Source organism: Rutilus rutilus, assembly GCF_951802725.1.
Source record: "Rutilus rutilus genome assembly, chromosome: 24".
Classification (NCBI taxonomy): Eukaryota; Metazoa; Chordata; class Actinopteri; order Cypriniformes; family Leuciscidae; genus Rutilus; species Rutilus rutilus.
The window spans coordinates 8,884,651-8,899,934 of record NC_140228.1 but is presented as its reverse complement, the minus strand read 5'-3'; the positions used below and the strand labels follow the sequence as shown (position 1 = coordinate 8,899,934).

Here is a 15,284-nt window from a genome sequence, read left to right as displayed (position 1 = left end):
GTAAGAATCAAACCAACAACTTTTCCAGTCCAGGGGTGCATTTCCCAAAATTATCGTTAGTCAACTTTCTTTGCAAGTTCCATTGAGCTCTATTGGTAACAACAGAAATTGTGACCATAGTTGGCTTTTGGAAATACACCCCTGATCTTAAAATCTAAAGGATCCCCTTCAAGCTTTCTGAATCTTTGTATAAAACTTTTGTTGACAATGTTGGCTAATGTTAAGTTCTGAGTTTTAAAGCAGTAACAAAAATAGTATTTATAGGTTTCTGTATACATTTTTGTAGTGGAGTCCTTTAACCAATTCGGCTCCCAAATCTTTTTAGATTCTGTTTAATAAAATTAAGCTTAATGAAAAAATCTGAAGGGAAAAAATAAAATGGATGAGAATGGCACTAAGTATATTGTATATTGTATATAAATACACTGAAATTAAGCAAGGCAGTGGACAGGGCTTCATTTTTAAAAGATACTTCAGTGAAGAACTTTTCTCTTTAGAAAAGACTAATCAAACCACCTAAAAAAAAGTTTAATTTAGCTCATTTAATAGAGGAAGGTAGCATCATACATTTTGAACCAGCTCCATAGGCAGATGTGTGTGCTGTAAAGAATGTAATCTTTAGCCAAGGTCTGAAGAATGATGCGATTACTCGTCTTTATCAGGCTTGTAGATGGACAGGGTTCTGGCTGAGGGGTCGGTGGCCTTGATCCAGCGGGGCATCCAGTAATGTGGCGTCCAGTCGCTGCGGCCGGGGTACTTCTTCTCAAAGACCTGCCTTATGTAGAAGCCTTCTTTGGTTTTGGGGGGGTTGAAAGGGAACAGCTTATCAGCCTTCTCCAACTGAGAGTCGTTCACCTGAAGGAGAGAAGATAGATTAAAGGATACACACCGTGTACTGTGCACATCCATGACATCATAGTCTGTGTGCACATGTGTAGTACCTCAGACTCGATGTGCTCCTGCAGGCTTGCATACCAGGATTTCTTCAAGGATGTCATACCATCACTGAAGGCCTCTTTCCTTCTCCAGAGAATCTCATCTGGGATAAGATTCATCCCTTTAAACGATTCCCTCAGAAGATGCTTCTCCACACCATTCTGCTCCAATCAAACAAGTTATTCAGTCGGATTACAAAAACCACTAATATGATATTTGAAAAACAAAAGCAATACCAATAAATTAAGCATCACTATCATTATTGCTCTTATTTGGGGTTTTGGTTTTTGTATTACACTTCAGACCAGGCACCGTAACTGATGTGGGAACAGACACATTTTAGACTGACATGAGGAAGGATAAGTCACTGAATTGTGAGGTGTCAGGACTCACCTTCGGTGCTCTCATCTCTGCAGGAAGAGAGAGGTAGTATGCGGTGAATCTGTGGTCCAGGAAAGGCACTCTCAGCTCCAGTCTAGTGGAAAAGGTTTGACGTCACAAACAGTGGAAATCACCAAGTTACTGTGGGAAGGGAAGAGAAGGAAGGGGTATTTTGTCTTACCCGTGTGCAGCCGTGGTTCTGTCCGCTCTCAGCACATCAAACAGATAAAGCTCTTTCAGCAGACGTACACTTTCCTCAGCGCCCGCTTTAGGGGACGGCGCCTAATTCAAATCAGGTCACAAATTCAGCAGAATCCAAGTCTGAAGATACAGCTAACAATGCATGACAAGACACTAATGTCTCACATAGTGACCATAGTGAAGTCCCTCTTAAAATGTCTGAATGTCATTGAATTACATTATAAAACTACACAAATGTTGCTACACCCTACATCTCAGAACCCGTTTTATTTGAGCATTTTTAAGTGTAGCTTTTTTATACATTTGGAGTTGACACATACCTTATGATCATAAATGACATTTACCTTATGAAAGTAGATGTATCCTTGTGTCAGCTCATCAGAACCTTCACCAGAGAAAATCACAACGCTGTCTGTCTTCTCACGGATGTACTTTGATATCAGGTACATCCCTGCATAGAAGAAACAAAAACATCACTGAATACAAATCTTTTTCTGAAAAGCACTGTTGCCACCTAGTGGCTATAAGCTGAGCTAGGAAAATCATATTTCTGAAGCAAATGATGCAAAAAATATAAATATATTTTTGGTCATACAGATAATACATTATTCAAAAGAGTAATACATCATTTGAAATTGTAATTGTGTGCACTCACAATAACAATAAAACGTCAAACTTTTGTAAAATAATTAAAACAAACAGGATGCTCTTTCTGCCATCTCGGTCTCAGCTTGTCGAAATAAACCGAAACCCAGTGTATACTTACCTCACAGACATGAGAAATGCATCTACAGAAATCTTGAAATGTCTACTTTTAAATGAACCATTTCAAATGGAAAGCAAATATTCTCAGATTATGTAATCCATATGAAAAATGCATAGACAACCACTACTGAGATGAGTCAGCATCGTTGACTTAAATCTCTGCATCCGAAAACACAATTTTGTATAACACATTGTATAACACTGTTTTTTATAACACATTCTTAATCGGTGTGCTACGGCAAGCACGAGTGTGTGTGCACGATTGCTGATTACACGATTATATACAGTGAGGAAAATAAGTATTTGAACACCCTGCTATTTTGCAAGTTCTCCCACTTGGAAATCATGGAGGGGTCTGAAATTGTCATCGTAGGTGCATGTCCACTGTGAGAGACATAATCAAAAAAAAAAAAAATGCAGAAATCACAATATGATTTTTTAACTATTTATTTGTAAGATACAGCTGCAAATAAGTATTTGAACACCTGTCTATCAGCTAGAATTCTGACCCTCAAAGACCTGTTAGTCTGCCTTTAAAATGTCCACCTCCACTCCATTTATTATCCTAAATTAGATGCACCTGTTTGAGGTCGTTAGCTGCATAAAGAGACCTGTCCACCCCATACAATCAGTAAGAATCCAACTACTAACATGGCCAAGACCAAAGAGCTGTCCAAAGACACTAGAGACAAAATTGTACACCTCCACAAGGCTGGAAAGGGCTACGGGGAAATTGCCAAGCAGCTTGGTGAAAAAAGGTCCACTGTTGGAGCAATCATTAGAAAATGGAAGAAGCTAAACATGACTGTCAATCTCCCTCGGACTGGGGCTCCATGCAAGATCTCACCTCGTGGGGTCTCAATGATCCTAAGAAAGGTGAGAAATCAGCCCAGAACTACACGGGAGGAGCTGGTCAATGACCTGAAAAGAGCTGGGACCACCGTTTCAAAGGTTACTGTTGGTAATACACTAAGACGTCATGGTTTGAAATCATGCATGGCACGGAAGGTTCCCCTGCTTAAACCAGCACATGTCAAGGCCCGTCTTAAGTTTGCCAATGACCATTTGGATGATCCAGAGGAGTCATGGGAGAAAGTCATGTGGTCAGATGAGACCAAAATAGAACTTTTTGGTCATAATTCCACTAAACGTGTTTGGAGGAAGAAGAATGATGAGTACCATCCCAAGAACACCATCCCTACTGTGAAGCATGGGGGTGGTAGCATCATGCTTTGGGGGTGTTTTTCTGCACATGGGACAGGGCGACTGCACTGTATTAAGGAGAGGATGACCGGGGCCATGTATTGCGAGATTTTGGGGAACAACCTCCTTCCCTCAGTTAGAGCATTGAAGATGGGTCGAGGCTGGGTCTTCCAACATGACAATGACCCGAAGCACACAGCCAGGATAACCAAGGAGTTAGAGATGCGCGGTTGGCGGTTACAGCCGCGGACTCCGCGGATAAACCGCGGATCGGGCAGATGACGTGACGAAAAATAATATTTGAATTAAATTCGGGCGGTTGAACCAAACAAATGAAAAATATTATGTATACACCAATAAGCGGATGGCGGGCGGGTGCGGTTTTGAAAATTGGTCAAAAACGTTGGTGCGGACGGATGGCGGACGGATGTTGAGTTTTGTGATGCGGTTGCGGATGAAATAATAGCCCATCCGCGCATCTCTACAAGGAGTGGCTCTGTAAGAAGCATATCAAGGTTCTGGCGTGGCCTAGCCAGTCTCCAGACCTAAACCCAATAGAGAATCTTTGGAGGGAGCTCAAACTCCATGTTTCTCAGCGACAGCCCAGAAACCTGACTGATCTAGAGAAGATCTGTGTGGAGTAGTGGGCCAAAATCCCTCCTGCAGTGTGTGCAAACCTGGTGAAAAACTACAGGAAACGTTTGACCTCTGTAATTGCAAACAAAGGCTACTGTACCAAATATTAACATTGATTTTCTCAGGTGTTCAAATACTTATTTGCAGCTGTATCATACAAATAAATAGTTAAAAAAATCATACATTGTGATTTCTGGATTTTTTTTTTAGATTATGTCTCTCACAGTGGACATGCACCTACGATGACAATTTCAGACCCCTCCATGATTTCTAAGTGGGAGAACTTACAAAATAGCAGGATGTTCAAATACTTATTTTCCTCACTGTATATAGGCAATTAAAGGATCATTATAGATTTATACCATATAAATCATCATTACGGTTTAATTCATGTAACTTCTGCCATTCTAGCGGATTATAAACAAAACTGCATCTTGTGGAAGAACATTGTAGTCAGAGCGACTTCTCTCTGTTTATGTCTATGATGAGTCATGCAGGTACTGGACTAAAATAGTCCAAATATAAACATTTATTATTCAGGATAAGACAAAAACACGGTTTGGAAAATGGATTCATGATGTACTCGCTCAATATATACATTTTGTACATTTTTGAACACAAATGTTACATAGTGCAACTTTAAACATGCGATCAGTCAACTAATTGATTAAATGAACTACTGGTCGACTTAAAAAAAAAAATATATATATATATATATATATATATATATATCTCATTACTCACGAGTAGCCCTAGTTCCTTCTACTCCTATAATAAGTCTGAGCTCCTGTACTCACCAACAGAGGCACGCACAGTGGTGATGTCAAAACTCTCCAAGTGAAAGATGACTTCTTCCACCGCGCGGATACCCTCCTCAGGCGTGAAGTTCACCTCATGGTGTTCACTGCCAATGTAGGCTGCCACCTGCCACACAACACCAGTTAAAACAACGTGATCTGCTAATAATAAATACTGTGATTCAACTGATTTTTAAACTGGAAGAACAAAACGATCCAAAAAATTATGATCCTCTTTTGCCTCTATAATAAAAATGAGACCATTGATGTGCAACCGGTTCATATCTGTTTACTGGAAGCATCTCAAAAATGTGTTTTAGACTTTCATGGCCCTTTAAACCATGGAAATTTTATTTTGGTGGTTTTATCCAAACATAAACCAGTACTGTATATGCGCACATATTTCATCATGTCTTCTTCAAATGAAATGTCGAAATAAGCACACTGATACAGCGGTACATCTAATGATGAACTATGACACAGGGAATTATAACACAAAAGACAGTGACGTTGACCAAAAATTTGAAGAATGGACAAAAAAAAATGATGCCTTTAAAATGACGTTGAGATTGTAGTGCACATAAATGTATTAGACATTTTAAATGTTCTTACTCATTTTTCATTGAGACCAATAGCTCTAGAAAGTTATAATGCTGGGTTTTTTTTATATTTCTAAAACTCTATTTTGATTTGTTAATAATAGTTGATAGTAGTCTCTAATAATACAATACAAACCCTATGAGTTTGTTGTCATAGGGTTATATTTTTAAAATACATAATGATGGCCCCTACTCTTTTTTTTCTCTGCTCATTAATATTCATTTGTTTGTGTAATGAGCATCTTGTAGATCTGTGTATAACTGGTTGTTGTTCCCCTCTTCTCACCCGCTACACTCCCACTTTTCCACAGCTTTACAAATCATTTCTTGAGCTTTTTTTCAAATCTGAGGAGTGAACCATCAGTAATAAAACAGGGGGGTTTGAGTCCACGTTAAAGTACAGGCATAAAGCCATTGCAAAGATTAAAAAGGTAAAAGGTTAATGCTTTTACTTTTGCTTTTAAAATGCACCAGATTGAAAAATGTACACAATTTTCTTCAGAAACTAAATTTTTCCCTGTAGAATCCAAGAATGGTATTAAACCTTCGATATTTTGAAGGTATTTTATCGAGGTTAGAAATTCCACAATCATACAACACTAGCATCTTTTAAGTCAACACAAAGTGTATAGAAATGCACTATCCATAGAAAGTGCAACACATGTTCAGGCTATAGAAGCATAAAGTGCATATGACAGGCTGAATGTACAGTGTCACTTACCTTGCGGGCAGCAAGAAGATCTGGGCTGTCATCTGCACCAATGGCAAACGTCTGAATGGGATACTTAAGCTCCTCTTCTTTGGCCAGTTTCACGAGTGTCGCGGCAACCAGACTGGAATCGAGACCACCTGGAAATAAAAGGATACATCAAGGATAGGGTGAATGTAATAAAAAACTCAAAGTAACAAACCCACTTAAAGCAAATAACAGAAAGAGCAGCACAGGCACCTGAGAGGAGGCAGCCGATTCTTCTGTGAGCCATCAAGCGTTTCTTTACAGCATTTTCAAACAGGATCCTAATGTTGCTCTTGACCGTCTCCAATTCAAAGCCTGATGACAACAGAGAAATTCATTTCTCTAAAGTTTTTAGTGATGGTACAGTAAATGGTGGTGTAAGCAGATGTATATTACAGGGAGGTTCTAGAAGTAACTCTTACATTCATCTGTTCCATAGATATTTAACTCTATTAAACTGGTTGTGTTGGCGTCGACACAAACCAAGCTGTATTCACGTTACCGTAACTCATCAACTGTTAGCACCATCAAAATCATTCAAATTGCTCCTGACAGTAGACAACATGCGCTTTTAGGCAACATATGGCTCATTACAGTCATTTCCATCAGCAAATGACAGCAGCTTTCTGGGAAAGCGAGAAGGAAGGATTTGAACGGAGAGACACAGAGTGTGGCAGGTTAGGGAGTTTTGGATTGCAGAAGAAAATAATAGAAACGAACAAAAACATGGCAAAGGAGGAGTATGAAAATGCGAAATAAAAATGTACAAGTAATCTGGACTACTTTGCCGTCACTATATGACATCTACCTGTGCCAAGGACCTGAAGGCTGTTATAGGAGGCGTGTTTAGGTTCATCTGTGCAGCAGTGGAAGCGCTCCATCTGAACAGACTTGACTTTTCCAGTGAGCTTCAAGTCAAACTCCTCAAAGTGTCCTGGGGGGAAGGGGGTGATCTTTGCAGGGGTGGACATGGAGTGTGTGATCTCTGTCAAACCTGTTTGGATTAAATCACAGTGAAAATATGATGTTGTAATAAAAATAATAATAATAAGTAAACCATGAATATTTTATTTTGGCAGAAAACCTCAGGGAGCCTTCTCTTTTGGATTAGAAGCACTTCTCATCACAAGTTTGGGAAGATGGTTGCCACAGGTTGTGCTCCTAAATGCAACCCAAACTCAGAGCAGATGTAGAGATGAGTTTGAGTGGAGCAGCATTTACTGTGAACCAAGCCACTCTGAGACACTGAAAATACCAGATGATGAGCTTGAGGTATGTAAAAGAACAGTGCCGTGCTTCACTCTGAAACGTGCAGCACAAACATTAGGGCTGCTCTCGACTTAAGGTTTTTCTGATCGACCTGTAGTCGTTCATTTTAAGCAATTAGAAAAATAAACTTGCCTCCATTTCTTGGGATTAAATAGACAGAGGAGCCTTTGCTTGCTGATATTCTAGTCTATAACTCCTCCTCAAACTTCCTGCTGCCCTGTATCCTGCTCTTCTATTGGCTGTAGGTCATCGCCAATGTAATTTCCAGTCAGAACACATTCACACAGCAGGATTTTGAATTGCAAACAGGTCCAAATATTTAGCATGCCAAATATCTCACAGGCGTCAGCGATGCTTCGATGATTCTGTCAGATCGCATCTTTGTTATTCACACTGCGTGATTGTCACTCGCATGAACGAGTAACAATTTGCCTCGGATTTCAGGCATTTGTTGGCACAATATATATTCAGGCACAATATATATTCGCGGGTGAAAATCGGGAATAAAATCGTGCAGTGTGAACTCTGCATTAGTGGGATTTCATTTAGTTTCAATTATTCGTGCAGCCCTACCAGAGAAGGTGCTTTACATTATTCATTATACCTTTGGCCTCAGAACTGACAGCTAGAAAGCCATCGTCGGTAAGCAGTCTGAACAGTGGTCTCACGCCGTAGGTGTCCCTGCCTAAGAAAACCTTTTTGTTAGCAGTGTCCAACAGGATGAATGCGAACACTCCATCAAGCAGAGTTGGCATCTTCTCGATTCCAAAGCGATCGTACAGGTGCAGAAGGATCTCTCCATCCACTTTGGTCTGATAATCAAACTCAAAGTGCTCCTTCAGCTATAAGGAAAAAGACAGATCATTAGATGCATGTTAAACCATGAAGGAATTGGAGAGATGATGTGAGGTGGAGAGTCATACTGGCACAATAAATGTGGCAGATGCCACGGTTGCACTCTAGGGTTGTACCGGTATACTAGTATGGCGGTATGAACGTGTACGATTATATCTTGCACATCAAAGGTATTTGAAAAAAAAACTGCTTTCCACTTGACTGCTCACTCTCTAACTCTCGACTTGCTCCACCCACACATATCCAGCAGAGAAAATGTTAGAGACAGAGGCTGTTATTATCGCTAATCTCTATCCCCCGCCGAAAAAAATAGGGGAACACTTTAGATATCGAAGACACAAATGCCTTGTTGTCCTTGAAGATAGATAGCCAATTTGCACAACAAAAAATAGACGCAACGTGGCTGTAAAAGGAGGAAACAATCAAACATGTTCACCCATATTTGAGAATACAATCTCTCCATACAAATAAAGTCATGTTGAAGCAAAAAAATTATTACAGTCAGAAATATATCACTGTTGTACATATTGTTTGTACTTCTCATAATAATAATCATTTATTTAAACATTATTTAAGGTATTTGTCCATGTTTTCATTTAGTATTATAAAGAAACTCAGTATGGGTCATCGGCACGATGCCCTGAAGGAGTCTGAGAAGTTTCGGATATTTACATGCTTATAACTTTGGTTGTGGTTGACTTATTTTCATAAGCATCCTCTCCTTAGATTCCTGAAACCTTGCCGAGTCCAGCGATACCAAACATGTTGGGTTTTGCTTTGTGTTTTTTTTAACGCTTGTAATTTAGCTTTAAAACAACTTTTGCGAATATATTTGAAACCCTTAGTCCGACTGAGATGAAACCACGGTAGGAAATTTGGAAACATAGAAAGTTGACAATTGTCCTTGTAAGTGTAAAAAATAAATGCAATCAAAGTTCGATGGGGGTCATTTTTCATGTGCTCATACGTATAAATGTCTTTAACTACAAACCGAATTGTGATATTTTCACCAAATTTGACACACCTATTTATGGGCACATTCTGAGGAAAAACTGATAGGATTGCACCTCTTGGTGGCACTATAACTGAACAAAACATGAAATTGCCACTAACTACAATAAAGTATATATAAAATGCTATATTTTACTGATGGTCTGATGCTAGCTTCATGTTTGCTTCTTGCTTGGCCCCGATAATTGCTGCTTGCAGCTATATTTATTATTAGTATAGACAATTTATATGTTATTATTATTATTATTATTCTATATTGTTTAATACTGTATACCGTGAAACTTTCTGAAACTTATTATACCTTGAAAATCTCACATGGCTATTGCACACACACACACGCACGTACGTGCACACACACAGACGTTTGTGTCTCAGACTAGCCAGGGTACGTAGCATAATAGGGCCAATTCATCTTATAACTTTGCAATGCTTTGATAAAAAAAAAAAAAGAAAGGAGGAAAAAACAATTAGGTTTCTAGTCCTTAACCTCTAAAGTTATGATTCAAAACACAAATTGCCTTATAGCGCCACCTACTGTAGAACGGGTGTGTCTGTGTGCCTGAGTAGCGGTACACAAATTTGGGTTTATCCTGCCAATTTGGGGGTCTTTATGATTTATTTTCTCTGAAACCCATACACTTTTAGGGCAGAAAAAGGAGGAGGGGGAGAAGGAGGAAGAGGAAGAAGGAGAAAATCAGTACAAAAAAAAACAAAAAAAAAACTTTTGTTAGTGGAAGAAAAGTTTTTAATGACAATCATAAAATATATTATATAATAATATAATGTGAAATTGTGCTTTTTTTGTGAAATAAAGTGAAAGTGAAATAGGACAAGAATGTTACTTACCCTGATGTGGTTGTAGATCTCACCGTTGTAACACAACCAGAGGTAGGGAAACTTCTTGACACGCAGAGGCTGCATGCCATACAGCTGGTCCACAATAGCAAGGCGGTGAAACCCAAAGCAGCAGTTGGTGAATCCATTGACATTCTCGAAGCGGAAAGCATCTGGACCACGATGGGCGATCTTCATGGCATTGGTGCACTGAGCCGCGAGGCACTCATCACTACCGAACAAGGCCCATATACCACACATTCTGATGGGAAAAAATTGCATTAAAACTAGAAGGAAGTCAAATTAGTAATGCTATTCTAACATTTTAACACAAGAATTCAAAACTGTTGAATATACAAACACACAAAATTACCATTGAAACGGTAGGCCTACACAAAAATTCATCAAAGAGACATTCGCACTCTGATGTAAACAACCCCAACACAAAAGTGATTAAAATGCAAATTCAGAAGGTGGCACTTATGGAACAGCAGTAATACAGTGGTTTCAACAGAAACACAAAGGACAAAAGAGGTTGCACTATTTACTGTTTCTGACAGTGTTATGACAGAAAAGAAAGGAATTCCAATATTTACTTATTTTTGCAATTAGTTCTACGTTTTCTGTCATATTTGATACATCAGGCTTTTATGGCTCATGTAGTATGATACAGCGAGAATATGAGGCTCACACGCAATTTTATCCAGAGCTTTATTCTCCTGAGAAGTTTTTGATCATTCAGTCAATGCCAGTCATATTTAAAGACCAAGGAGACGGAGTTTAGGTGTTTAGGCTTATATAGGTGTTTTTTTATTTTTTAGCCCTCTAATAAAGACTTTTGTATCACTTTTTGTATCCACTGAGTGCCTGGACTTGGATTTTTTCCTACGTTTTTTTTTTTTACCAAGGAGACGGAGTTGTCATGATGAAACCTCCAAACATTTGGCATGAAAAAAAGCATTTATTGTGATATAGAACATGATATGGTCACATGCCTACTACTCAGTAGTCCGCTTTTACAGCCTTGTGTTTATACTCACTATATTGCAAACTATTCCAACTCAAGCTGTCAGGGAAGGTTTTTTTTAAAAACAATTTGTAAAGTCATCCCTGCAGCACTCTTATTGCATCGGAAAAAAAATCATATTGCCCATTGGACGTTGGATTTTCAATCAATATTTGTATCCCTCCATGATTGGGCGATCTCTCAAATGGGCAGGACCTTGCAACAAACTGCCAAATTGACACGATTGTGATAGACACACGATTTAGCATAATCGTAAAAGCTCAAAACAGTTTTCCCAAAATGAAATTTAGGCCCTGATTATTGTTCTTTTTTTACTGTTGTACTGACATTCTGTACTTTTTGTGGTATCAGCACCAACTACTAGAGTTTTGGTATTGTAAAATCTAAATTTACACCTCACAATTCTGAATTTTTTCACAGAATTGCATGATACACTCACAATTCCATGTTATAAAGTCAAAAACTGTGAGAAAAAAAAAAAAAAAAAAAAGTTTATTCCGTGGCGGAAACAAGCTTCCATACATCTTTTATAGGTTTGACAGGAAAGACTGCTGTAGTTAAACATGTGAAAATGTACAAAGCTGGAGAATACCAACTGAACAAGTAAAACCTGTCCTCTTATGGTTGAACTGTACACAAGCAGTTTAGTAGTTTATATCAACATAATCATCTCACTAGTATGCTATGCACCAGTTGGTTAAATGTGCAAAGATGCCATGACTATTCAGTGTAATGTGCACTGATATAGACCAGTGTGTGGCATTGAGAAAGATACATTTTTTATTTATTTTTTACTCAATCTCATTTTTGTTTCTCGCCTGATTTAAAACTCTTCCAATAAAAAAGCTATAAAAACTGTGAATCTTTTCAAAAGGTAGGCTATATATTTACTTGCTCCCCGGCATATAATATATCATTGTCATTCTGTGTTCCTTGTGTTAAAAAAAAGTGGTAGTGTATGATTACTTTTTTATTATTATTTAACATAGCCTAAGTAAAATGTAAATTTATACAATGTCATTCATAAATGCACATAAACAAGTATCAAGCAATGTACGTATCAGTTTAGCCTATATAAATAAATAAAATGTTTTAAAAAAAGTATAAGGGTGAGTCTCTTCATTCGTCTTCTAATAACTCTCATAGCGTGGTGGAAGTGTGAAAAGAAGTCGGAATTGCGTGATATAATCTCGCAATATTGGCTTTTTTTCTCACAATTGCACATTTTTCTCAGTCTCGCAATTATGACATTAGCCTACTTCTCGCAATTGAGTTTAGATCTGGCAATTGTGAGGATAAAACTCGCAGTTGTGGAAACAAAACGTCAGAACTGCAAGATATAGGCTATTCTCAATTATCATTCATTTATTTAATTTATAATTCCGTGGCTGAAAAAACACTTTTACAGGTATGACAGGAAAAGCTGTGGTTTAACATTACAAAAATGTACCAAGCCGGAGAATGCCAACATGTTATAATCACATTTTTAGCATATTAAGTGTAATCAATTCTTAAAAAATCATTCAGTCAGATACAACGTGTAGCTACTACCTGTAAAATGTGCTTGATTTGGTGTATCTCGGAAGAGCTGTGAGTCTGTGAGAAGAACCAGCTCTTCTTCAGTGCAGTCCGGCTGATGAAATAAAACACCTGCTGCAGCATTTCAGCATAGCCTAGTATATTTGACCTCAGTCAGTCAGTGTTGCCCAAGAACCAGGCGCTCCTGATTGGTCGTTTTTGCATATAACGTTGCCATGACGTAATGACGTTCAGAATAGTTTTGGTTCCTGTCAGCATTTCGGTGTGGTGATCGCTGCTACTCTCTTTATTTTAATATAGTAAGCCATACGTATTTTAAATTCATCGTTCATAGTAGACCTACTTAGGATAATAATTAGGCTAACTGGAAGTTGATGGATACCCGATTTCCAGGAAGGACCTGATTTGTGATTTGTCATGACACTGGTTAGAAATGTGCTCCGACTTGCTCCGAATGTCATGCTGACATAACGCACTGACCGGGCAAAAATGATATATATATATATATATTTTTTTTTTATAGGCTGTATGTTGAACATCAAACATATCAAAAATATGAACATGATAAATAGGAATCATACCATGTATGCCTACATAACTTATATAAATAGGCAAACTGAGAACAAGAAGGGTAGCCTATATATTTATAATCGCAGTAAAAGAGGAGTTCAGTTCTTTAAATGTATTCATGGTTCAGTTGCTAACAGGTGTTGTGCCGAATTTCGCCCCACTGCCCCCCTAGTTGAAGTCAGTCCCTGATTGCCTAATCCTAACCCCGCCCTTAATCTTAACCCCGCCCTTAATCCTAACCCCTCCCTTAATCCTAACCCCTCCCACACAACTAATCCTAAACCTACCAATTCTAGTGGGGTGGGGGTGGGGGTGTAATCATTTGGCGGGGGTCGAAATTCGGCACAACACCTGTTTTTGAAAGTCTTTTTAAGGTTTCAGAATAATGTTTTATGTGATTCTTTCAAACCATTTAACAGTTGTGTATGTAAAACTTGCCTAATAATATTAAAAGGTTAAAATGAAAATGAGATTCTTGTCCATATCGTCTTTTTTTATCATAATAAAAAATAACATCCCTTTCTCTATATACATTTTAGATCAATTTAGTATATTAAATGAACATTCAAAATCAATCCCAATTTTTTTTTTAACATGCATTCGAAAAAATTCTCAACATCCTTTTTACAAAATACACAATTTTCAGAGAGAATTTTCAAAATCAGTTTTATATCTCTTTAGGAACAGGTTAGTTGGATAAATTATATGTATGATTTAAATTTCACTAAATGTATTATTAACACAGTATTTGTTATTATAAGTCCAATTTAATTTCCAATTAATATTCTCAAAATGGTTATTCCAGAAATACTTCTATTGAAATGTTTCAGGGAAAGATATCTTTATTAAACGTTAATTGCTTATAAAATTCAATAAAGCCCAGCAAAATGTTCAAAAAACCTGCTGGTATTGCATCAAATACAATACTATATTCTCATGGAGGAATTGGAATACCAAATTTTAGTAATGATGGAAATGATTGACAGGGCTGTAGATAGACACATAATTCCGTTTGATGTTAGTTGTTTGAATAAATATTTTGCAATATTATAAAAATACAGTTGAGCTTTGACAATTATTTTCAGTTAATTTGACAGTTTAGTGGTAGCATGAAAAGCAGCTTTTAGGAGTAGCATTGCAGACACACAAAAAATATATAACTTGCATTCAGTTTTGCCATTGATAAGTGGCGTTAATATGCTTTGCAGTGAATTCATTGCATCAGCCTGTGTGTTTGATAAAGTCATCTGACTAGTAAAACCTGTCCTCTCATGGCTGGTTTAAAACTGTTTGTAGTGTAAAGCAGCATAGTCCTCTCAATAGGATTCACCAGTTGGCCGGTAACATATTTATGAATTCTAACAATGCGCTGAGAACATGAACATAGTCGGTAATGTCTTTAGTGAATGGAAACAGTATGAAAACACATGTACAGTATCAGTATACTAGGGAGGCGTGAGAAGTACAGGCTTGGCTGATGAAACACATGCTACATTTCTGCATATTTAACCTTGGTTACTCCTGAGAACGGGAATCGGTGCTGATTGGTTGAATATGCAAAGTTTCCATGACGTTCTCTTGGTCATGAATATTCGGAGTAGTGCATGTTTTCTTTCTCTATTTCACATAATGAGCAAAATACAATGACATTCATAAATGCAAATAAACAAGTATCAAGCAAGGCACGTATCAGTTTAAGCAAATCTATAATAAGTTAATTTTTTTAAAGTAAAAAGAAAAGAAAAAAGTTTGACATGCTAGAACCACTCACTTAATAATGTTGGGTTAAAAATAACCCAACTATGGGGTGGTGTAGCACCTTCCCAACTGTAGGTTATTTTAACCCAATGCATTGGGTTAAAAGTAACCCAACAATTGAGTTAACTATTTATTTCAGTCATTAAATAATGGGTTTTACAGTGGGT

The 15,284-nt window shown here is 37.7% G+C and overlaps 1 protein-coding gene across 1 annotated transcript; it reads right to left on the bottom strand.

The window, feature by feature from the left end:
• Window positions 1-623: 623 nt before the first annotated feature.
• Window positions 624-12,924, bottom strand: LOC311283862 (asparagine synthetase [glutamine-hydrolyzing]-like). The gene is made up of 12 exons (XM_084398605.1): window positions 12,802-12,924; window positions 10,236-10,485; window positions 8,128-8,365; window positions 7,063-7,248; window positions 6,468-6,569; window positions 6,240-6,367; window positions 4,920-5,046; window positions 1,863-1,969; window positions 1,499-1,599; window positions 1,330-1,411; window positions 942-1,097; window positions 624-855 (listed from the first exon to the last, which is right to left on the bottom strand). The coding sequence occupies exons 2-12, from the start codon at window positions 10,482-10,484 to the stop codon at window positions 646-648; spliced, it is 1,686 nt and encodes a 561-aa protein (XP_084254731.1). The 5' UTR covers window position 10,485; window positions 12,802-12,924; the 3' UTR covers window positions 624-645.
• Between the last annotated feature and the right edge of the window lie 2,360 nt (window positions 12,925-15,284).